This window comes from Neopsephotus bourkii, unplaced genomic scaffold (genome assembly GCF_033783945.1).
Source record: "Neopsephotus bourkii isolate Nb327-2 ecotype Australia unplaced genomic scaffold, CSIRO-AGI_Nbou_v1 NB_809, whole genome shotgun sequence".
NCBI classification, from domain to species: Eukaryota; Metazoa; Chordata; class Aves; order Psittaciformes; family Psittacidae; genus Neopsephotus; species Neopsephotus bourkii.
Genome location: NW_026901305.1, coordinates 118705 through 143289, shown reverse-complemented (window position 1 = coordinate 143289; position 24585 = coordinate 118705). Strand labels below are relative to the sequence as shown.

Below are 24585 nucleotides of genomic sequence, written 5' to 3'. Positions count from 1 at the left end.
CAACACTTCCTCTCTTTCAAGGCCATGAGGAAATTCCCCTGGACTTCTATGGAAGTAGGATGTGCCGCCCCATCCCTGCCAGCTCTCCCTCTGCCTGGCAGTGGTTTTCCCAGGACCAGCCATCTGCTGCATGTAACGGAATAGTCTCTCTTAAAAGTCAACCTGTTCTGTAAGCAGACGCGCTGCACTAAGGTCACACAGCACTGAAGCTCCCAGCCAGCTTCTGGGCTCTGGGACGACATGCACCACTTTAGCCTCTTTTGTCTTCTAACAGGGATGAAACTGCAGGCCTGGCCTGCTTGTAGAGCTTAAAGAAAGAGCACTTGGGTAAGTGCGTGTTTATGCTTTGAGAGGTCAGGCTGTTCCTGGTTTTCAGAGTACTTGTCTGCTTGTTCTCCTGCGCGCGGGTAGAATGCCTATCGTGGAAGAGAAATGAAGAAGAGCAAGTGCTTTATTGTTAATGCATTACACGAATGCAGTGATTTGTTTCGTTGTTGCATGGGATGTAAGAGTTCTGATTTGCTTCTGCGAAAGTGTGGTCATTTTTGTTCAACTGGAGAGATTGTTGTTTCTAAACGCACTGCCTTCAGAATTCTGAATGTTTTGAAATGCGACCCTGGCACTATGTCCACTGAGCGTCAGGAGGGCAAAACTTGTGTGAAAGCAAGCTTCCTTCTCTAAAGAATATGTAAGTGATAGAAGGTATCCTGAAATTCACTTCCTAAATCCATATTGCATGGCCTAAGGATCATCAGGTAAGGATTTCCTCCGTTCCCGAGGAAAATCCTGGTCGCTTGGGATTGTTGGCTGCGTGAATTGCTCATGCTGACAGTGTCAGATGCTTGGCAAGTGTTAAAAATAGATGAAGACAGATCAGTGTTAAGAGTGGTGCTGTGTTTTAATTACTCAGTATTAAGGTCTTCATTAGATATGTGCAGAGCCAGTCAGTTCTTGCATTTAGCCAATGATTTATAGCTGGGTGTTTTCTGTATGCCCTAGTGCTGTTTACAACAGGTAGCACACTAATAGAAAAGCTGTCAAAAAGCTTTGCATGTTGGCAAATGAAGAAACACAGAACATCCCAGAATATTGGGCGAGGATGTGTTTTCCAGACTTCTGCTTTTTGAACAGCAAAATTTCCCTGATGTGTTCCTTATCCAAACCTTGTTCACGCCACAGATGTGAGAATTGGGTTAGATAATGTGGTATTTTGGTACTTTCTGACATTGCACACTATTTGACAAGTAGCTGTTCTAGGATTATAGAAGAGCAATATTACAGTTATTGTTGGTATTCCAGTATTAGGAATTCCAACAGAACTACTGTGAGATACAGAAGCAAATAGGAAATGCAGTTGTAAATCCTTGTCTGCGTGAGAGCTTGTTGTGGTTTAATCCAGCTGGCAACTGAGTACCACTTGCTACTCCTACTCCATCAAATGTTAGACTCTGTAGTAAGCAAACTGCTGTGTAAATACTTACTGTGTAGCCCTGTTGTGAATAGAGCTCACAGAGTTATCACTGAATTCTTGAATCCCAGTTTCTGTTGTCTTGGAGGTTTTGCTAACAACATGTAAATATACGGGGTGATCACAGCACCTTTGGAAGCGGTTTTATGGCTGTCTGGAGCAATCACTTGGGAAAGCTTGTCTGGGCTGGGAGTGGAGGGAAGTGGAATTTGGTTCCATCAGCACTTGTGGATGCACAGAAGAGCGTCACAGAAACACACCAGTGTTGATGAAACATTTAAAGGAAAGCTTGTAATAAAAGCCTGGATTTCTGTTAAAGATGAGGAAGTGAAAAAATGTATATGTTCCCAACTGGAAAAGCATCGTCAGGCTGGGAGTGGGGAGTGAGAGCCCAGCCAGGCTGCAGCAGGACCCCCTAATATCCCACGTGCTTGTGTGTTGTCTGTGCCAAAACCAGGGTAAGGCAGGAATAGCGTGTACGCAACACTCATTCCAATGGGATGCCAGTGTCAGGCATGGCATAGATCCTGACCTAGGCAGTGGGAAGTTCCTCCTAGTCCCACATTTCAGACACTGCTCCTGTTAGGTTTTCCTTGGGATTGTGTGGTTAGTGGAGAGTCCTTTCTGCTTTTGTTGTTGTTTCTGTTCTGCTTTTGCTGCTTTCTTTACTCAACCTAATAACATCCTGCTGGCCATGCCAGCTTGCTTTCCGGTGGGATCTGCACGGTATATGATATATGTATGGTATAATATATGATATGCATGGTATATGATGACTGTTTCCGTTCATCACAAAGAAAAGGTTTGCGGTTGTTAGTGGCTTGGTTTGGAGCTTTTTCATGTTTCTCTTAAATGAAGTCTAATTATAGCCCCTAGCTTGCTTTGTGGTTAAGCCACCTGCCAGTGTAATAGCTCTGTAAAGAGATGTATAAAGCCAAAGTTTAGTAGGATAATAATTGTTTTCCAGAAGGGCAAATCCAGATCCCAAATTTGGCCGAATGGATTGGAGGTGAGAGTAGGATTTGGGGAATTTGTTGTATCAGACCAGGTATCTCAGAATAAAGAAGGAAGCACATCAGCAAACACTCCAGTGACTTTCTAAAGATCAGTGTGACGGAAGAGTGTTGAAGAGTAGGTGAGCAGCCTGTATGATGCATGCACCCACGTCCTCCTCGTATCAGAGAATCAGTCATGCTTTCTGTGTGTAGGTTTGGGGGCAGAAGTTCAGTGGAAGTCAATCCACAAGGGACCTGCCAGCGTGGGCAGCAGCAGATAAATTACTACAGACACAGTCTGTGTGATCTGAGGCTGTTACACACGTTATTGATGTAGCTATCCATTTTTCCTGTGTTTTCAGGTATCCCAGGCCTAGTGTCAGCTTGGTATAAAGAGACCAGAATATTAGCTGATGGAAGGATATGTCTTAATATGAGCCGGGGGGATTATCAGTCTCATTCCTCCTGTGTGTTTAGCTAAGATAACCCTTTGTGCAGGCTCTTCTTGCCCACTCCTTTGTGCTGACGTGGGTGTGAAGCAGAACAGAGCCACGCAGGGGTATTTATGCTCTGATGTGGGACTTCAAAGCACTTACCCCAGACAATGCTTTGGTTGTCACTGTATTGTACTGCAGCACTATAGCAGGTTTAGGTGTAGATCAGGTGCCCATTGTGCCAGGCAGCACGGGAAGATGAGAGTGGTTCCTGCCCCATGATAAGGAGAGAGACAACACATGGGTATGGACTGACAGGTCCCGTGAGAGGAGGTGTGAATGCATCCAAAAGATAGGAATAAATCCTCCTGGATGAGGCGTGGGCTGAGCAGGACTGTGCAGAGAACAGATTGTGTGATGAATAGATAGTAAATGAGAGAAAACTGCTTCAGAAAGGCACGTTTTCTGCTGCCTGTAAAGGACAGGACCCCCACAGAAAGACATAGATTCCCTCCTGGACTTGGAAATCACATCAGCTTTGTGTAGAACTAACTTCTGTGAGTGTAAGCTGCTTACAAAGGAAGATTGCAATTCTGGTTGTAACTAAATAAAGTAGGAAAAATTTGATGTAAGAGAGGAGAATTAAGGGCCATTTTTTCAATGTCAGCAAATGTGTGTATTTCTGGCAGTTAAAATTGGCATCTTTCTTACCATTACCTGCTCAGACCTGGTGGTGTTGATTTCTCCTGCATGGTTCTGCTTCCCTGCCCTCGTGTCCTTAGCTACTGTCTGATTCAGCCACTGCCATCACTGGTTTCCAGGGCAAGACTTGAGACCAGCAGCCAGAGCTGGTCTAAATATCTAAATATTCTCTTGTCCTCTTTTCATCTCATGTTCAAACCCAGTTTCGTAGGAATTGAGCTTGTCTTCAGGTTACAAGTCAGCTGATGACAAACTTCCACCTCATCTTTCATCTTTCCTCTGTCACAGGTGTTATTGAGGAGCTGAGATGGTTTTATCCAACACTTCTCTTTATAATTTCTATCTAAATTCAGTAACTGAAATAACAGCTTTAGCTTAAATCTTCTGTTTTCTCCCCAGCTTTACAAAAACCTAATGTCTGTTTGGGGTGGAACCGCAACATTTACTGCAGTGTTACCCCTGGAGCAGGGTTGTGCTTTCCTTGCCATTGCTGGAGCTGCAGTGCTCAGCAATCAAATCTAATTCTCATATCAAGAAACCTGACAGCTCTTTCCCCTCGATGTCAACATGCAGGAAAGAAGCTCATGTCTGTACAGTACAATTGCTTTAGTGAAGGCTATTCATGAGGCAATCTGCATGCAAAACTCTTGCCAAGTCTCTTTTCAGCTGGGAAAATTGCCATGCTTTTAAAATAGCTTATCCCCTCCAAACAGAGGAGAGAGGCATCTGCTCTCCTGAAAAGCAGAGCTGAAAGCAGCTTTGAAAGAATGCAATAGGGAGCATTAGGCTGATACATATTTCAGGGATGGCTGAATGCTTGGGGGGTAGTTCCATGCACTGTAATAAAACTGGGGAGGAAAAGATTCATCTCTACTGCTCCATTTTTATTTCTTCTGTTAAATATTTATGTTTTGTAGGGTTGAAATGGAAAGCAAAACGTGATCAGAGAGCTGAAAGGCTGAACATAATGGGAGCTGATGCCTGTTTTCTGCAGGCAGGGTCTAGATTGCAGTTCAGAGGCCTGCATGAAGCAACTGAATTGGCCCAGGGCCAGCTGACAGGTGTCTGCATCATTTAAACCCGCCTCAAATACACACTGATTGTCCTCTTCCTATGGGAAGCCCATCTTGTGATGGATTTGGAACCAGACTGCTTCTCAGGCTCAGAGGTAGCTGCACACCAGCAACCTGCCCTGCCCTCCTGTGTGGGTAATCACAGAACCACAGGGTGGTTTGGCTTGAAGGGACCTTTAAAGGTCACCTAGTCCAACCCGCTGCAGTGAGCAGGGACATCTTCCACTAGATCAGGTTGCTCAGAGCCATGTCCAACCTGACCTTCAGTGTGGCCAGGGATGGGGCTTCTACCACCTCTCTGGGCTACCTGTGCCAGAGCCCCACCACCCTCATTGGAAACCATTTATTCTGTCTATTTGGTCTGAATCTACTTTGTTTTAGCTGGAAAATTTCAGCTCAGAAAGCATCTCTAGCCAAGTCCCTGGGACCAGGCTGGCTCGCACCACCAGCAGGCTGCTTTGCATCTTCTGTATCTTCTGGCAGTGTGTGCAATGTACCTTTGTAGCACATCATGTTTGCTCTTCACACCATCCTTTCCCGTCAGCCTCTACTTCATTGCATGCTGGACCTTTGCCCATTTACTCCAAAGCTGAGTTGACAAAGCATGTTGCCTCTCTCCTGCCTTTTCCCAGCCTTCCCTCTCTTCACTGTCTTACTTCTCATAGCAAAGCTACTGAACTCTCTCTTCCTTTCCTCTCCTCAGGCGCACACATCCGTGTGTACAACACACATCCATGTTACATGCTGGTCTGGTTACCCCATCTGCTGTTGTTCACGCTCCTTTGTGTGCATGAACCTGATATTGTCCCTTGTAGTACCATTCCCATCAACCACCTTTTCTTCCAGCTTTTGCCTCCCAAGTAACTCTGTGGAAAAGGTGTCTGTGGGTGTTTGCCCAAAGGAGATGAAATTACACCTAGCTGCTTTGGGCTCTTCACACCAGAGCAGATTCCGAGCAAGCCATGCAAGCCCCTTGCTATTTAGCCACCAAGCTCTAATCTGGCTCTCCCATTGCTTCTTGCTAGCTGCCTTTGATCAGTGTGTGCAGTGGCCTGTGACACGGAGCTGGGTGCTGACAGGTCCATTGCCTGCTCTGCTGCGGCCCTGCAGAGAGCAGGAACACTGCAGAGCACTTGGGAAAGGTTATGGTGTGAGCTTCCAGCCAGGAGAGACAGCAGCTAAAGAGGTCACAATGGGGAAAGCAGAGAGAAGAAAAAGGAGAATGAACAGAGGTGTCTTTCAATCAGCAGGATGGGAAGAAAGTTTCTCCTACTGTTCTCCTTGTCACACCAGTTCTGAGAGTAAAAGTAGGTCACTTTTTCATGCATCCTTCATGAGATCACAGTTATTTGGAGCTCAGTTCTGCTGCACTGCTTTCCCTGAGGAGAGGATCTGGGATGGTGGAATAGTCCTGCTGTGATTAGTGTGGGTACCTGGTGGTGAAGAATGACCCAGAGTCCCTCTTGTGCTATGCAGAAACACCTCAAGTCTCTTTGGATTTGGGAATGCTTAGGAAACATGTTTTATTTACAAGAGGAAAGAGATGATTCCATATCTCTTTGGAATCAGCTAATGGGAGTCTTCTGGCATTGTGCAGCTTGGTTTGATGTGCATTCCCCATTGCCACACCAGGCTGCACTGCACAGCTCTTTGAAAGGAAGGCTCAAGTTAAACTACCCACCCTTATGTCAATGTCATCTCACCACAGATGTCACAAACAACAAACCAAAGTGGAGCAGAATTGCCTTAAACAGAAATACCCCTGTAAAACCTGACCGGAGTGATTGCTCCAGGTATTCCTACAAACACATCTGGGACTTTGTGTCCCTGTGGTGCCAGGAGTAGCCTGCTGCTGCGCCAGTGTGGCTACCAACATAGCAGCTACTTGCTAGGAGTCATGCCCAGGTGAATACTCACACTGTGCAGGTCACTGTTTGCATTTAGACATGTCTAAGTAAGAGGTGCTAAAGCCTATTTTGTGCTGCTATGTGTGTGTGCAGTCGTGCTTAGGAATGTGTGCTTTCCAAGCACAAGTCACTCCAGACAGCTACAATGTGTTGCAGGAAGTGTCAGTGAGTAGACTGATGGGTTGTAGTTCCTGCTGTAATGTTTGATTGTGATTCTTAAACACTGAGTCTATGTTCCCATGTTGCAAGGGTTTTAAACTGCAGGTTTCTTCTCTTTGCAGGTGCACAAAGCAGGATCTACACTTTGAACAGGACCTGGACCCACTTTGACAGCAGAATGCCCTGCTCTGCAGCTTGGCTTCAGCTGGAAGACCTCAAGACTTCCCTGGAGTTGGCTGGTGACCTAAATGACCATGTGGGGGACTTGAGGGTAAAATGAGCAGAAAGAGGAACATTTTGCACAGCACAAGAGTTACCCCGTGATGGTGACCCCATGTAGATCCCACAGATTCTGACCCCTCAGAAATCAGAGGTGAAAAGCTCAGGAAAGCTGAAGTGTTGTCCCCGCTTGAGAAACCCCACTGGCTTTCCTAACATGGAAGACAAGATGGATGCAAAAGATGTATTTAAACCCCAGGAAGACAGTTCCTGCCTAAGGGATTTGTCAGAGAATGAGGATGGTCTCATTTGTTTTCTGGCCAGTGTCACTGCTGGAGAAGCAGGGGAATGCTGCAGCAGGGAGGTGGGTTCCTGCCCTGCAAATGTGATCACTTCTGACACAGACAACTGCTGCTGTCACAGGGAGGACTCTGTGTCTGGTCAGTCTCTGGCTGATGTCCAGGCGGGTGATACCCCTGCTACACCTCTCCCCACTGATACCCTGATCCGTGATCAGGAGGGTGCTCCTCCTACAGGAGACCACAGAGATGGTTCTGACAACCCTACCACTGCTGGGGGGGGTTCTCCAGAGCAGATTCCGAGTGTAAGTGATGACTTTGATGACGACCTGGAATATTTTGAATGTTCAGACGTGCTGACAGTGCACGAGGATGAGATCTGGAAAAAGAAACTACAATTCTTATTAGAAAGTGATGATGAAGATGATTTAAAGCTGAGCAAGGATTGTGATGGGTGTGCTTACTTCCTCGGTGAGATGCCTTGCCTGATTCAAGTGTCAGATGACACTACGCCTATGGATACCACCATTGGCTTCTGTGGTCATCACTCAAAACTCAAAGGAGTAAATGTAAGGAGAGACCCCTCTACGTCCAGCCAGTCAACTCTGCAGCCAGAGATGACTCTCACCGTTGGGCACCACCGGGACAGCAGTTCCAGTCTGCAGGACAAAGAGAAAAGTAAAGCGCCTGAAGCATCCGCAGCCATTGGAAATGACCATCCCAGGGCTGAAGAAGGAAATAATGGAAGTAGCCACTCAGCTGCGGGATTCCCAGGGGACACATCGAAGCACAGGGATAACGTACCTGCCCAGACAGACTCTGCTGGCGGCAGAGGTGCTGCTCTGACAAAGCAGGCTCCAGGCACGATGATGGCAGAAAGCACGGACAAGGACTTGCTGGGGGCAAGCTCCTTGCTGCTGGAGGAGGAGGGAGGAGCTGTGCCAGAGGAAAACCCCAGGCGTGCTGTGTGCACCTTGACAGAGAGCCTGCGGATAAACCTCTTCAAGCTCCTGAACCCCAAGGAGCTCTGCAGATACGTAACTGCTATAGGACAGTCTCTGCAGGCTGCAGTGGAGGTCAGGGAATCCAGTGCTCTGGGTCAAGAAGGTGTCAATGCACCAGGGAGACCCGGGGAGGCAGAAAGCTCCCAGATGCAGCCTGGTGCGTGTCCTGCAGAAGAGGGGGAAAGGAAAAGGACTTGGGGCCTGTCTGAGCACAACCAGATGCCAGCTGAAACCGACCCACCCAGGGTAAGTACAGTCTTTCTCATTGAATTGAAAGAGCTGTTCTGCTGATTTAAATGCACTTTATTCCTGTTTGTCACAAAATCACGGGAAATGGGAATTACTGTGAAAGACACTATTCATGTACTCCTGAATGACAGCTCTGGCTGGGAGGAAATCTGGTGTTGAAAAAGGCCCAAATAAACCATAAGCTGTTCTAATTATAGAGTGAGACAGATAATAGTGAGAGGCACTAATGGGACTGTGGACAGCTGGGCAGAGAAATGTGAAACCCAGGCTGCTGCCCAGGTCTTACCAGAGCAATGTTGTCTTCAACCCACAGAGTTCCTCAAATACCTCTTGTGAGCACAGAGTCTTTTGAGTCACTTTTGTCTCAGTTTGTACTCAAAGAATAGGATTGTGCTACGACAAATCAGCAGGGCTCTGCTCTGAGGGTCTGACAAGGGGGGGAGTTTAGTCCAGAGAGGTCCTGTTGCAAAGGTGGATGGAGCTTTGCTTTAAAATCAAGCAATATAAGAGCCAAGTGCTCCAGCTGAAGTGTAGAATCCAGTTAAACATGAAACCCCAACGTGGTGCTCTCCATGTTTCATGCTATTGGTAGGAAATCAGCATGGTTGTACAGACTCATGCAATGTGCCAACAGTTTTCCTAAGTGGGAGAACTGGCTCATGCTTTTTGTGCCTTGTGGTAAAGACTCGAGTTTATAAATGTGGATGTATCAGTATTAAATCATGAATAATCTCTCACTGACTTTACTGATTGGAAGGTTTGTAGCTGAGTGTACAGGGAACAAAACATCTGTGACAAAGAAACACAAATCAAATAGGAAAGCAGTATCTGTGTGCACAAAAGGGCTGGAGATGAGCACAGGCCAAACCTCTGGTTCTAAATTTATGAATGAAGATGGAATTGAGGTGTAGTTCAAAATCAGGTGGTGTTGAAAATGAGCCAAAAGCGTCCTGTGTGGAATCTGCTCTTTCTAGCACAGGAAAAGCATGGCCAGCTTCTCCGAGCTCCCAGGTCATAAGCCAGGAGCTCCTCAGCAATCTGTTTGGGTAACCTAAGACAGGCAAGAACAAAACCTACCTCCCATTGCTGCACACAGGTTTATGTGGGCTGTGGTGTGAGCTGGAGCCCAGTGCTGGGGACCCCTCTGCCAGGAGCAGGGTGGGGGACTCACACAAACCACAGTGACTGCTTTTGGGTTCCCTCTGCATGTGGTGAGCAGGCCTGCTGAGGGTGCACCACAGCACTCAGTGCCCAGGGATCTACCCTTCCCCTTGGAGCCAAGCTGCCTCCCATTGGAACAACCTTTGCAAGTGCTGCACTGGGTGACTCCTGCTGCCATTAGCTGGTGGAGGTGGGAGGCTCCTGGCTCCTCTCCTGAGCTCCTGGTGAAGCTCTGTATGTACCTAATGCTTCAAAGCAGTTTAATTAATGAGAGCTCCTCAAAGCCAACTGTGCCAGTGGTATGGGATGGTATTACATCCCATGCGGAGAGCCAGGAAGCTGCCAGTCTGCGGTGTGTCGTTCAAGAGCTGGGCTGTAGTGGTCAGTTCAGAAGGTGCTGGTGTCACTCCTGAGTTCCAGAGCCCATGCCTGTGGCCTGTTGAATGCCAGTGATGCTGGTGGGGTGCTCCTGCAACCAGCAGGTTCAGAGGGGTTCCAGGCAAGAACCTGGAATACTCATGCTGATACCCCAAAGAATGGCACATGGAGCATTTTTCTTCCTGCTGATGAGCTTTACTCTTCATCCTGCCATTACGTGGGTGTCACTCGTGTCATAAAATGTGAGAAGATAAAGAGACAGAATTGGTTTGGCCTTCCTGGCGTAAACTGGTGTCACTTTCAGGTTATTTTAGCTGTTATTGTACCCAAGGAGAGAAGCAGACAGGCAGAAAGACATGGGAAGAGGGTGGAAAGGTAAGAGGGAAGGAAGGAGCTGGGTCAGTGGCAAAGGAAAAGCAAAAGGAAACTATTTGAAAGGGTGTCACAGCAGTTACAGCAGTTTAACTCTGCCCATGAGGGGTTAGCTTGAAACCTAGGGAATGAAACCCATTGTAATGCAGTCTGAATCTTTCTCATTTCTCAAGAGTTTTCCACTATGTGCGACAGATCTCACAAGAGAATTTGAGAGGGTACAGCTCATCCTTTCTAACAGACTGGAGGGGTTGGTGGCAGGTAACATCCTGTTTTGTCACCTGGGTTGTAGTTGGCTCCAGCCTTTGCTGGGAGCCACACAAACCCATCATCTGTACCACTTCAGAGCTGTGCTGTGAGCCCATTGCTCTGTGTTGCTGTCAAAGACAGAAGCCTCTTTCTCTCCTTTGAAATCCTATATTCTTTCTTAGCATCCTCTTTTTCTGCCTCTCCAGCAGGAATAGCAAGGGGCTGGCAGGATGTCAGTGAGCATCTGCAGGCAAAACTGCAGCTCATGTCTTTTGTTCCACCTAAAGCACTAGGAATACCTGCAGCTATTGAGTTCTTTAGCAGTAAAGGCAGGTGAGCCATTTAAACCAGTGTTATTTTGGGAGAGAGAAATATTGCCCTTGAAACTCTCCTTCAGAATCATGTGTTTGTCTAATGAAACCCTCCCAGCTATGGCACTAAATGTATGTTCAGGCTCTTGAGCTGCCCCAGCCTCTGGTTCTGTTTGGCCTCTCTGCAGATGTTTTTGGCCTAAGCTTCCCTATGAACACCAGCACCAACCCTTCCCAGTCAGACTTCCTGTGCTGGTTTCCTCTTTTATACATGTGGGTCTCAGACTAACAATTCCCTATCCCCAGGGAATAGAAATCCCTAAGAAACCATAAACGAGCCACCCCAGAGGCTGCATGTGTGACATCAAACCCTAGACAGCTGAGAGAACAGGGAGCAAAACCCAATTCCAGATGGATAGATCCAGGGCTCTTTCCTGACCTGAGCAGGATGCACCATTGGGCACCACAGGGACAGCAGTTGTGGAGCTCAGCTTCCCAGGCTCAGGGGTTCGAGGGAAGCATGCACTGGTAAAGGATCTGGTGTCTGAGCAGCCTGTGCCTCTGCTGCACACAGCAGCTCATGGAATAGCCTTCATTCCATGTTCTCCCTAAGGAGCAGCACTTCTGAGCTGTGTGCCTGCCAGCACTCACTGCACACACACACACAGAGCAATGCTGCACCCCAGAGGACTCCCCCACTGGGTGTCACAGGGCTCATTTTTGCCATCATCCAGCACATCCTTACACGTTAACAAATGCCCATGGGTGAAACTGGGACTCCCAAGGGAAAATCCCAACTCAGAGCAGTTATGAAGTTGAGTTTGTAGCTGGTGAAAGCTACAGCTTTGCTGTGGGTGGAAGATGCTCATCATGTCCATGGAATTGATGAAGTGCTGTTGAGAACTAGGGAAAACCCTGGCAACAAAAGCTTGGCAGGGACTCTGGGACAGGAATTTAGAGTGAAAGCTCAGTGCTGAGGGGAATGGGGAGCAGTTGAACAGGGTTTGTGTCAGGCAGTTTGGCTCAGTTTAGTTGATGAATGGGTTGTTCCTGCATAAAGTGACTGTTTGGAACATTTTGATACAGGTTCTAAATCTGTATCAAAATCCAGGATTCTGGTTTCACCCATTAAGTTGATAGTTTGACTGCTGACAGTCAAAGGGACCCCAAAGAAGGGACATTTCAAGCCAGGACTCCAGTCCAGGCCTGTGTCAAGCAGCAGTTCTGGTTTTGAGTTACATTTCTCTTTTCTTCTTTGTAGAATCAAGGTGCTGATGTTCAGATCTCTGCTCAGACCTGTGAAGGGCTGCGCATGGAGCCCCAGATGGAAAAGGAAGGCATCTCTGGGACTTGTGAGAGTGCAGGAGCCATCCAGCCAGCTCCAGAAGTGCTCTGTGCTGAAAGGACATCACAAGCAAAGAGTGACAGCTTACGGACTGACTCTCAGTGCCATGCTCTCAGTGAGAAGGGAGGAAGTTGTCACCAACAAGTCCTCTGTGAGCAAGGAATGAATGTTGTCAGTGGTGGTGTTTCACCTTTCCCTGTACGGGACATGGGCTCTGCTCCTGACAAGCAAGAATGTTTGTGTGCTGTTCTCTCTTCTGCAAAGCTCTGTGATGAGCCAAGGGAGGGAAGGCAACAGTACAGCTTTGACTCACATGGTAGCAATGACACAGATACTTTCTGCAGTCTCTCCTCTGATGAATCTGTGCTTGAAGCTCAGACCAAGTCAGGCCTGGAATGTGGAGAACCAGCATGCAGAGGAGATGTTGATATATCTACAGTGCTGTGGCAGCTTCTTCATGAAGATGAGGAGTCAGACTGTCAAATCCCATGTGAAAGCAGGGGCATCACAAGCTTAGAAATCAGGCTGACAGGTACCAAAGTCCCAGAACTGCACTGTGCACAGAAGACCTCTTCTGATCCTCCTTTTCCAGAGGAGCAGGGACCTGTTACACAGCCAGACAGTAGAAAAAGAACAGAGGAAGGTGTCTGCACTGACTCTAATATCCTCCTTAAAGCAGATGGAGCGCCCATAGGAAACACTTGTCTTGCAGAAGTGGTAGAAGCAGATGGTGTCTGTCTAGATTCTAGCACTGGAAATAAACCAGAAGCACCATCATCCATTTGTGTTACAGCAAATAGCATCATCTTAAATCCAGGGGAGTGCTTGGAGCAGGAGCCAAATCCCATGTTACCTAACAGCAGTGGATCCATTCAGATGGCTGTTGGTGGGGAAGGAGAGCTTCCCATTAATCATGCTTCCCAAGCATGTGATACAGGTTCTCCTGGAGGATTAAAGGATGCTCAGAGTGGCAATCGTGACAAAGAAACTCCAGATAAGTCACATGGGACAGTTGGTCACTTACTTCCCACTGAGCACAACATAGCCTTGATGGATGAGACTGTAACTGGTGAAAGGTGTAATTTTAGAGGCTGTTACCCAGAAAGAGAAGAGCTGCCTGATCTCCCTGAGGATAAAGCCTTTTTCCCCAGTGGAAACACCAACCAGCTGCCACCCGAGGAACCCTCTTCTGTCAACCCCTTACCGGAGAGTTATGGAGTGAGTTCACCAGAGAAAGGAAACCATTCAGCCCTGAATGCACAGAGCAACACTGATCCTAACAGTGGTCTCCCTTCAAGGAATGACTGTCACGATTCCCAAGTTGTTTCTAATGCACAGGAAAATGTTACTGAAATTGAGACTCCTGAAAGCATCACACATAAGAATCCACCCCAAACCGCAGACCAACTGCCAGCAGCAGAAACCCGAGGAGTGGCATTCACCCCCTCTCCTGGGGATGTGGTTTTAAGGGATTTGAATGTAGAATTGTGTAAAGCAGGAGGAGAACAGAGGCAGATTGGCAGGGCTGGAGCTCCCTGTGTCTCAGGAGCTGGGCATGCCTCAGGGAGCCAGGCTGCAGCTGTCCCTCGCAGTGCATCAGAACATCTGGGGTTTGGTAACAGCCCCTTCAAGTCTGATGGAGAATTAAAAGCTGAGCCCGTCAAGTGGAAACACAACACAGCAAAGAGTGGGCACGTAGCTGCTGGGGCTAAGAAGAAGTTACCTCCAGCATCACTGTCCAAAAAGCCCCGTCTGGAGGAGAGAGGAGGTGCCTGCAGCGATCCTGCCCTTGCCACAAAGCCTGTGAGGAATGAGGCAGGAATGAGTCAGAGAGAAGATAGAAACGAGCAAAGGAAACTGACTGTGAAAAAGGAGAGCAAAGGTAAGAGAAGGTTGAGTTTCATTTCTGTTCTTTCCCTGTTCTGGCTGCAGTTTGACATTCAAATTCAAACACTGCAAGCCTCCTTTGGTGTAAACCATGCCCTGCCTCACTGGTTTTAACCTCCAGCTCTGTGAGCTGCTACACTGTGGCTCCCAAACACAGTCACCCTGCCTTGGTTACCAGCTGGTTTTATTACTAGCCAAGTAGTAGTGTCACTAGCAGTGCCACAGTGCGGTCCTGACTGGTGACAGCTGCTGGGTCTGCATTCCTCTTACCACTGTTGTGAATGACACTGCTGAAGTCAGCAGTATTAAACTGGAACAGCATACAAGTGAAAGGAGAGTCAGGTTGCTGCCAGGTAAACCAAGATACAGACAGGAGCAGCAGCAGTGTTAACAGCTGGACAGATGTTTGTGGTTTCTGCGGATGCTTTGCAAGGGCTTTTGACAGAATAATCAGAGCAACACTGAACAGGGACTAAAGCTGCATGACTGTGGGAGATTCTCATTACAGTGTGCTCTGGGGAGAGTTCTGCTGCTCAAATCCCATTTGAAAACCTCCAACCTTTTCTCTGTTGGAGGATGAGTCCTTTGCCTAGAGCCAAATGTGTGGGAGGAGAGACACATTCTGCACAGCACAGTAAGCAGGCTGCAGACACTGGGAGGTGCCTGAGCTCTTGCCATGTACCTGAGGCTATGCTTGGAAAGGTTTTAAGCATTCAGGCCTGCAGCAGATGGGGCTGATTCTCCTTCACCTGCTCCTGATGTGCTTCAGCCCAGACTGAAATCAGTGTCTGTACCTCAGAGTCGTGCTGGCCCTGCCCAGCATCATGGGGTGGTTGGAATGGTTCCTCTGGTACAAGCTCAGTGTTCTCCTTTGTGTTATTTACAGCTGGAGGAGGGAGGACTTGGTGTCAGGAGAGTGGTGGTTCTATTTGCAGTTGTGTCACATACTGCCTGTGTCATTTTAGCCCTGATTCAGCAAGATCCATAGGCTTAAGGACTTAAGTGACTACAAGTTAAACATAGCAGTGAATTCCAGGTGCCTGACCCCTCACACTGGATCCAGCATTCCTTCAGCATTAGCTGGGGAAAGCTAGACTGCAGGAATGGGATCCCCCCCCGGGGCCTTGTGTCACGCCAGCTCATTCACAGGATTAACACAGGAGGAAACAGAACGTCTTGCATTGTACGTCCCTTACATCTAGCAGGGGTGGCTCACTGGAGCACAGGGATGTGTCATGATCCCAAAACCCTTCCTTAAGTACATGTTGATTCACTTTCTTTCCGAGTAGCCTCCATCCTTCTGCTCACGCCATGCCCATGTGCTGGGAGCTGGTAAGAAGTCCTAGCAGAGAACCAGGTTGTGAGGATCAACCTCAGCCCGGGCAGAGGCTTCTCCTCCCCTAACCTAGAATCATAGAATCAACTGGGTTGGAAAAGACCTGTAGGATCATCAAGTCCAACCCTTACCCCAGGACTGCCAGGAACCTGAGGGCTTGGATTTGTCAGCCAAAGAACCAGATGCCCTGTGGCTGGAAAGGTAGGGACTTTCCTTCAGGTGGGAAGCTAATCCTTTGGAACTGAAGTGGCAAAGGCCACTGACAGTACCAGATGCAGGTATCTTACAGTGTGGGGTCCTCCCTCCAGCTGGGCTTTAGGGGACATCACTGCACCTCTGAGAGCCTCATCCTGGCAAGCTGTGATACAAGAGCACCTTGAGACTGAGCATCTCTTGGGGCTTCAAGGCTTTTGTCTCAAAGGCTTTTTTAGCTGGTCCTTTAGGCAGAGAGAGTGTGTTTTGGAGAGGAAATGATTTTATGTCAATGCCTTTTTAGTCTAGAATCTCCCTTGGGTCCCATTCTATCAATTCAAAGTGGGGCACTGAACCAGTCTTAAAACCTCTGTATTTTAAAGCATTGCTTTCTGCATCAGATAACTCATGTTTAGTTACCAGTGTTGCCAGAGTCATATTCTTAACATCTGCCAATCACTCTGGAATTCCTTTTTAATGCTAAAGCAACATCTCCTAATCCTAAACTGTGGCTCTTCTGTTCCAAGCTCCCAAGCTGCTGAAGGGAATCCAGGCAGAACTCTTCCCTGACTGCTCTGGGAATATTAAGCTGTGCTGTCAGTTTGGTGACATTCACAGTGACTCCACTATTACCTGGACTAAAGATTCCAAGTTACTGGCTCGGCTCCAGAGGAGGTGAGTGGATGTTCTTGAGTAGTTTCTGAGTAGGTTTTGGGTACATGTGCCAGTGATTTACTCTTGTGCTTCTTAAGAGGATTAGTGTGCTAGGTGCTCTTGACACAGAGCGTTAGTATTGGTCCTAGTTTGCATTCCATGTGACTTCATGGGATAAATGTATCTCAGACTGTTGGGGATAACATGAAATACATAACAGAGATATAAAGCCATTTCTAGCTACAGTTCTTACTTCCAAAATATTCAGTATTGTTCCACGGAGATCTCCCTTTGTCCCAAACACAGTCTAACTAACTGGTGTGGACCCAAGCACTGTTCCTTCTTTGGGAAATATATATGGGATAATCAGGGAAGATCTTCTGAAAGTATTGATGTGGGAAATGACCATGTTCTGTTCCAGTGCCCAGGATGACTCTCCTGTCTCATTGGCAATAGCTAAAGCCAGTAACAAAGACCAGGGAATGTATTACTGCTGCTTGAACAATATGTATGGGAAGGTGACTGCTGAGTTTCATCTGACTTCAGAAGGTAAATCCCATTTATCACTGTAAGGAATAATAATGACAGTGGCAGTTCTCATTCATGTTATTACTACAAAATGTGTTTCTTTGTTTCCTTGTAGTATTGGAACATCTCTCAAGTTTCCAGAACTGTGAAGGTAAGTAAAAGTCACTTGAATTCATGGCAGTTTAGGAGGGGAAATACCCTCATGTAGGGTGCAGTGGCTTGTGCAGGTGTTGGAACACCCCCCATGACAAGCTGTTGGCTTGCACTTAGCCGTGGAGCTTCAGTTAGTGCAGCAAACAGTGCAATAGCATCCCCTCACATCATGCAGACACACACACCAAGTACACGAGGACACATGCTCACCTGCTCTGTACCTATACTCCAAGAGAAAGATGGGCATGAAGCTTTGGAATGCTTTCCCTCTATGTTAACTCGTGTTTAAGCACACTCAGTATATGCCTTGCTGTGCTGCAGCTAAAGATAGTGCATTGCAACTGAATTTATCATTTCTCAACAATGTGCAGTAGTGCAGGGACTCCAAACCAGAGAGCTGCAAAGCCTTCACTGCTGTGTAGCACACACCTTTGCTGTCCTATTTAGCTTCTTCACTGATGTTCCTTGAAAAGAGCCACTTTAAATGCCAGCCTGCAGCACTGGAACTGGTGCAGTGAGTGTGGCTGGTACTGGGAAAGGTGTTCCCATTATGGCCATACTGGATAAAGACTAGACTCTTTCAGCTGAGTGAACACGCTGGCAGCTTTTGTCATCTTTGCCTTTTGCTACACTCTGTATTCTCTCCTTCTGAGTCAGCTTTCTCCATGCTGGCTTTAGATGGTAGAGGCAACAAGGTACATGTAGAGCAGGGTTCCAAGCCCTTACTAACACAGGTTAGGTCATGTGCTGTTTCCATTGAGCATTTTCCTCCTGCCTCCATTCTTCCTTCCTCCCTATGGAGGGCTGCATTTGTTCTTCCATGCCCACCCTGTGGCTGTAGGAGATGCTGTGAAGAACACGGTGGCTTTGTGTTGCAGGTATGGAGGAAATTGAGTTCATGCAGCTCATGTTCAGAGAGGATTTCATCAGTGACAGCTATTTTGGAGGGAACCTGCGCGGAGTGATAGCCACAGAAGAGCTTCACTTTGGAGAAGGCATGCACAGGAAAGCCTTCCGAAGCAAAGTGATGCAGGGGCTTGTGCCAGTGTTCAGCCCTGGGCACCCCTGTGTGCTCAAAGTGCACAATGCCATCACCTATGGGACCAAGAGTCAGGATGATCTGGTGGAAAAGAACTACAACCTTGCACTGCAGGTAAGCTCCCCTTTGGCAGCAGGAATCGTGGGGAAAGCGGTCTTCAAATATTCAAAGAGCTCATCTATTAATGTGTGGAGTAATATTCCATAGGTGTATCTCTTTGTAACATAGGAGTGCTACGTCCAGAATACTGCAAGAGAGTATGCAAAGATCTATGCAGCTGAAGCTGAACCCTTGGAAGGCTTTGGAGAAGTACCAGAGTGAGTATATATCTATTTTATATACGTCTACACATATGTATTGTCCTGGGCCACAGCTGCCCACTGTAATTCCTAAAGAAGAAAGAGGGAATTCTGAGGACAGTGTTACAGCTGGAGTAATGACCTGCATAATGCCGAGTGTCAGGGTGCTGAGAGAGGTTCCATTGCCATGAGAGAAGGATAATAAGGAGCACAGACAATAAGTAGCAGGCAAAAGGCTTGTCTTGATATACATTTAGAGGACAGTATTCATGGTAGTGTGGCAGCAGCTACCCCTTTGGCACTGTTTATTCAAGATATCAGACTTTGGTAACCAAGAGAAATAAGCCCATAGACGATAACATGATTATGTTCTGGAGGTACCAGCCCTATCCACACGTCTCCTGGTGTGGTTTAGACTTAGCTGTTACTCCCTCTCTGAGGTGAGTGGCTACTCTGTCTCTTACTCCTTCATTGACAGAACAATCTGGGTCTTGTGCCTTGCTTTCAGGATCATTCCTATTTTCCTTGTCCATCGCCCTGCCAACAACATCCCCTACGCGACAGTGGAGGAGGAGCTGATTGGGGAGTTTGTGAAGTACTCCGTCAGGGATGGCAAGGAAGTGAACTTCCTGAGGAGGGATTCCGAGGCTGGCCAGAAGTGCTGCACCTTCCAGCACTGGGTCTATGAGAAGACCAATGGGAGCTTGCTTGTCACTGACCTGCAAGGTGAGCTACGTGAGTGCATGGTACAGGCTGGTGACCTCTCCGAGGCAATGCCTGTAACTGCAGTGTGTCTGTGCCTGCTTCATGCAGCATCTCATGCAGACTGGAACAAAAGACAGGAGGCAGAGGTAGGGTGGTTTCTTTTCTAGCCTTCAAAGAGAGAAGGAAGGAGAAGAAATGGCTTCCTCACATTTCTTAATGCTTAATGGTCTTGAGATCATCATTTTCCTGTACAGAAAGCTGCATTTTCAGGACTGGGTTTTGCCTAGAAACAAGTCAACAAAGGGACAGACAGGTTTAAATCCCCAAGTGTTTGGAGATACTGAATGAAAAAGGGTTCGGGCTCTTGCATCCAGAAAGTGAAAATCAGATTGCCTGACAATTGCTATTTGATTGGCAAAACAAATAAGGAGTTGAGAACATTTTAGTCTGAGTTTGTAAACATCAAACACACAAAGCCCATAAATAAATATACACAGGCCAAGTGTCAGCAGAGATTGTGTCTGTTCCTTAAAACCAAAGTGTAGCCCTCCTTACCCCACGGGCTGCCTGCACAGGGCACAAGTTGCACTCTATTTATCACCTGCTATCTGTGAACTACTGGTCTGAGACTGACCTCTAGGAACTGCAAGTGCCACAGAGCACAAAGGTCCTGGTTTTACTGGGATGCCTTCAGATGCTTGGGCAAAATGGTGACAAATAATGCAAGCCATGAATCAATGAGCAATATTTAATGCCTCTAGATTTGGTGCTGTTCCAGTGTAACACAAGTTCTCTGTTTCCTTGCTGCTTGTAGGTGTAGGAATGAAGTTAACCGACGTTGGCATAGCAACACTGGCCAAAGGGTGAGTGCAAAATGCTTTCTTCACGGCATGGCTTTGCTTTGCACATCAATCTCTTCTCAGTGCGTGCTGGGGGAGGCTGCACTAAAAGCTATTCTTGCTTCAGTGTGGAAGAAAAGCATCCTTATCTGACTCTTTTAACTCCTTTTGGATCATATTTGTGGGAACCACCTATGGGGGAAACACATTCATGTTGTTCTAAAAAGGCTACACTGTAGGCTGGGCTTTTCTTTTGCTCCATGCCTCCCTCAAAATATGCTTGTTCAAAGGGTGCTTCATGCATGAAATCGAGGTCTCTGCTGGCTTACAAGGAGGTGAGGCACGTTGCTTGGTGGTCCATCAGCTGGAGGAAGGCAGGGCTGGAAAAGCAGGGCCAGCCCTGGCTCCAGCTCAGGATATTTAAGTAGTCCTGTTTCCTGGCAGTTTTACAATGGCTTCAGGTCTTTATGGGTGATTTAAGCCTTTGTGTAAACCCATAGGCCTTTAATGTTCTAACTTTCTCTTAAGTCTGTTGATTAAAGCTTTAGTTACAGCACAGGCCAAAGGAGCCATTGACAGGAACAGGCAGTGCTGCTGGAAAGGGGCAAGGAGGGGGGTCAGTGCCTCCAAAATCATGTTCTGCTTTGAGAAACTGATTCCAGTTTAGTATTTATGCTAAAGGAGAAGAACCTCACAGTATCTGTTACATTATGAATCTGGGAAAATCCTTGACATTTGCAGCTGGCATCCGTTCAATCCTTCCATTGAGCTGTGGAGCCAAAGTGAAAGCAGGTTAAATGAAGTTGCATCAGCCACTTATAAAACACAAGCCATGAAAGTTTTATCTAGGCAACACTTGCCTGGGATCAGGTTTATGGAAGTGCTTTAATGGGTGATGTTGTCCAGCTCACTGTGGGCAACTCCTCCTACAGAAACACATGCTGGCTAGGGAAGAGGAGGTGCAGTTGGAAATGACTATGCAGTGCAGGCTGTAGGAAGGTTTCTATGATCACCTATGATCACCTATAAGGGAATATCATTTCCCTTCCTGAGCAGCCTCTTAAAATGAGTGTCATTTTGGCTGTCATTTAGCTGATGACATTGCTGCAAGACAGCAGATATTTCCTGGCCCTGTTGGGAGAACAGGCAGAGTCCTACTTGGCCACAAAATACAGTGTGATGCTGGTGTGATTTTAAGATCCCAAAGTGATTTTTGGTGTAATTGCTATAGAAATTGCCAGGAATTACCCCCTTTGCAGGGGAAGGACCTCACTGATCACAGCCAGGTTCTTACCTCCGATTCTTCTAAACCAGGGCCAGTGCCATCAAGGCAAAGCAGCGATATCCTTGGGGGATGCTTCTGTGGTCCTTGAGGAACTCTTCCGAGTTATTCTGCTCTTTTATCCCTCCTATGTGTGGTTTCCGAGTGAGCTGAAAACCAGAGCAAAGGGTCAGTGATTCCTGCGCTGCGGGAGCTGCAATACAGCTTCTGTCAGCAGAGGGCAAAGCCTCACCAGAAACCACACAGCCTGGCAGCGCTGGGGCAAGCGGCACTCCTTTGAACCGGGTCTGTTGCAGAGGCTTTGGCTTTGGCAAGCAAGAAGTGCCCAGGTATTTATCCAGGCACAAAGAGGAGGAACACAGGAACACGGTGACCCACGGTCGTGGCGTTTGGTGGGAGGGGTGTTTACCACATGGGGACCTGACAGGCTGCTGTGAGGGCACTGGTGAATTTAGTTGAACTCTGTATGGCAACAAGAGCCATTGAATGCAGAGGTTGAGCCTGGGGCCAAAGCCAACACTTCAGGTTTAAGGAAGATTTGGTTTGGGTCAGGTTTAGGGGGTGGAATTCTGTCCAGGTTTTATTATCAGTCATCTAGTCGGTGAGTGATAGTGTGTGCTGTGCAAAATAACACACTCGTGTGTCTCAAGGCTTGGAAGGGTCAGTAGGATGGAGACCTTCCCCACTTACACATACCACAGGCTATAGCATGCTTTGAATCGAGTTCACAGGTCCTGCCAGGTTACAACAAGCTGTGGGCACCAGGTCTGTGCAGGACAAAGCACATCTGGAGGCACACAAGGGGGTTCTGTGGAAGCCCTGTTCCAGGCCCTGGTTTCACATCTGCAGGTTGGATTTCCTTGGGCTGCCTGCACCCTGCAGGCTCATTCATCCTCTCAGCTCCCAAAGGGCAGGAGTGTTACCTGGGGCACATCTGGAGCCACAAGGACAGATGCAAACTGTTGTGGTAAGGGAAGTGGGGATGGCTCACTGAGGAGCAAAGCTAGGGAATAAAACCCCTCACATGGTCTGTCTCTTGTGCACAGGATTGTTGTGCCCTTACTGCAGCTATTTTTTGCACTTGTCGAGTTCTAAAGCTGTAGTTACTTTAGCAGAGCCTTCAATTGTACATTTAAAGTGTCTCCTACTCAGAGTACCCTCTCAGCTCCTGTTTCTGCTCCTGGTTAAGATGTTCCTCCAAAGACATACAGGGAGTTCCAAATACAGGTAGGAAAGGCATTTAGGCAGACTTGTGTTCACTGCATGAGAAAAGCTCAACCTTTTCATTCCAAGATGATTTCCACAAAGAAATGAGTATTCTCAGAATGTAACAGCATGAGGAAAGCACATGAAGAAGCCACCAGCTCTGCTTTAGCTGGTTCCTGGGGTCAGGAGCAGTGGTATCAAGAGGTCTTCTTGCTGAGCACAGCCAGGTTTGCCCCTGGAGCTTAGGAGCACACATACCTGAAGCTCCTCTGGTAAAGGAGCTCAAGACTAAAGCCTCAAGTCTATTATTTCTCTGAAGGAGGGAGAGAACACTTTGTGTCCTGCTGAGCTCAACAGTGGCTCCCCACTTCAGCATCCTTTGGGTAAAGCAGCAGAAACCTTGCTTGGAGAGGAGAGGAAAATAACCTCTTAGCCCTTTAGGGTTCATCTGGCTCTCTATGGCAGTTGGCTGAGTAGTTTCTCTGGAGCAGGCTCACAACCTGGGTTGTTAGAGATGCAGAATAGGGCAGTTAGATATAAATAGAGGCAGACAGCATTCCCTTTTGCAAGGTATTTTGTTATCTTTTCCCCACTGGCACCATCCTCCTGCAGAACAAATCCTTAGCTCTCAGAAAGAGCTTGACCTTTTCAGAGCACCAGCATTTTCTTTAGCACTCTGCAGCCTGCAGGAGGAAGGGAGTTCTCTGGAATGCTGCAGTGAGCAGGTTGTGTTCGTTTCAGTGCTAAAGCTTGTTGGGTTTGTGCAGTGATAACTCACAGCTCACGTCTGAGGACATTGTGTGTCTGGTGAACCAGGAGAATAAGGTCAACCATGCACTGGAAAAGGATCCTGGTAGTCAGGTCTGTGAGAGAGGAGCATGGCACACAGGGTAGGTACATGTTTGGATGGAAACAGCTTGCGGTTCTGACACCACCTCGTGCAGCAGCTTTGTCAGTTCATGGTGGTCAAGAGAACTGCTTCTAGTTGTAGGATTCATTTCTATCTTACTAAGACAAAGCTAGCCAGCAGACAGCTGCATTCCCAGCTAACTGCAATGAAGAATAGTAGCCAGGGAGCTACAGGACTTTGCCTCTTTAATCCTTTTCCCTCTCTGCCACTGCTTGTTGCCTGGTTTCCTTCCCCCTCCCAATGGCTGGGTTTGTTTCTCTGTGGCAGAAACAGCAGTGCTTGGTGTTCTTCAGTTGCTCACGACCAGCAGGCATGCTCTGCCTCCCTCTGCTGAAAATGAACTTTGAAATCCCATCTGGCTTTTTCTTTTCTTTGTTGCTACAGATACAAAGGGTTTAAAGGCAACTGCTCCTTTTCCTTCATTGAGCAGTTCAGAGCCCTCCACCAGTGCAATAAGTACTGTGAGATGCTGGGGCTGAAATCCCTCCGAACCTCTCACCAGAAACAGAGGAAAGCAACAGCCATGAAAAGCAAAACCCTTCCAAACTCATCACCTATGAAGAAAACGGTGCCCAAGAAAGCCAGAGAACCTAGAGACTTCATTGCTTCAGAGCACTGAGTTGCACTGTCCCACCCTCTGGAACCTCCTCCTGAGGACCTGTAGTAGTGGTGGGCACCAATGAGCTGGGGGGGACAGCTTCAGGCTTTTGCCTCCTGACGTCATTCTGGAGTCATCCTCATGCTGATGCCAGCAGCAAAGGAATGAGCTCATTCCATGGCCATGGCACCGGGGATTTACCACCAGGCAAGGTTTTGAAGACACCCTGAGCCATCTGCCTGGAGTATCATCCATGACTTGGTGTCTGCACACTTTGGGACTGGACATGTCACTGGAGAACATCTCCTCTTCCTTGTGTCTGCGCCTGTGACCCTGTGGGTTCAGTTGCTAGAAAACATCCACCTATTTCAGCTGCCACTTACTACAAGTTTTGCACAGTGTTGTTGCTCAGGCTGCTATCAAGAATTTGTTTTCTTTCCCAGATCTTTGTGTATTGTGATCCCACTACAATCCCCCTCTTGTAATTGTTTCTCCCACTTACATGTCTTTTAATACAAGACAAAGCCGTTCATGACCGGAGGTATCTGTCTTCTTTCCCTTTCCCCATTCGTTAGCATATTTAAGGTCCTCACTAAGTGGTGTCATCAGTTTAAAGATGAGCAGCTTGTGTG

General features: G+C 47.5%; 1 protein-coding gene across 1 annotated transcript; it reads left to right on the top strand.

Annotated features, from left to right (window-relative positions):
- Positions 1–19: 19 nt before the first annotated feature.
- Positions 20–24201, top strand: ALPK2 (alpha kinase 2). The gene is made up of 11 exons (XM_061355590.1): positions 20–327; positions 6861–8506; positions 12242–14207; positions 16268–16415; positions 16816–16943; positions 17038–17073; positions 17954–18228; positions 18343–18431; positions 18922–19139; positions 19933–19981; positions 23740–24201. The coding sequence occupies exons 2-11, from the start codon at positions 7175–7177 to the stop codon at positions 23972–23974; spliced, it is 4476 nt and encodes a 1491-aa protein (XP_061211574.1). The 5' UTR covers positions 20–327; positions 6861–7174; the 3' UTR covers positions 23975–24201.
- Positions 24202–24585: the final 384 nt, after the last annotated feature.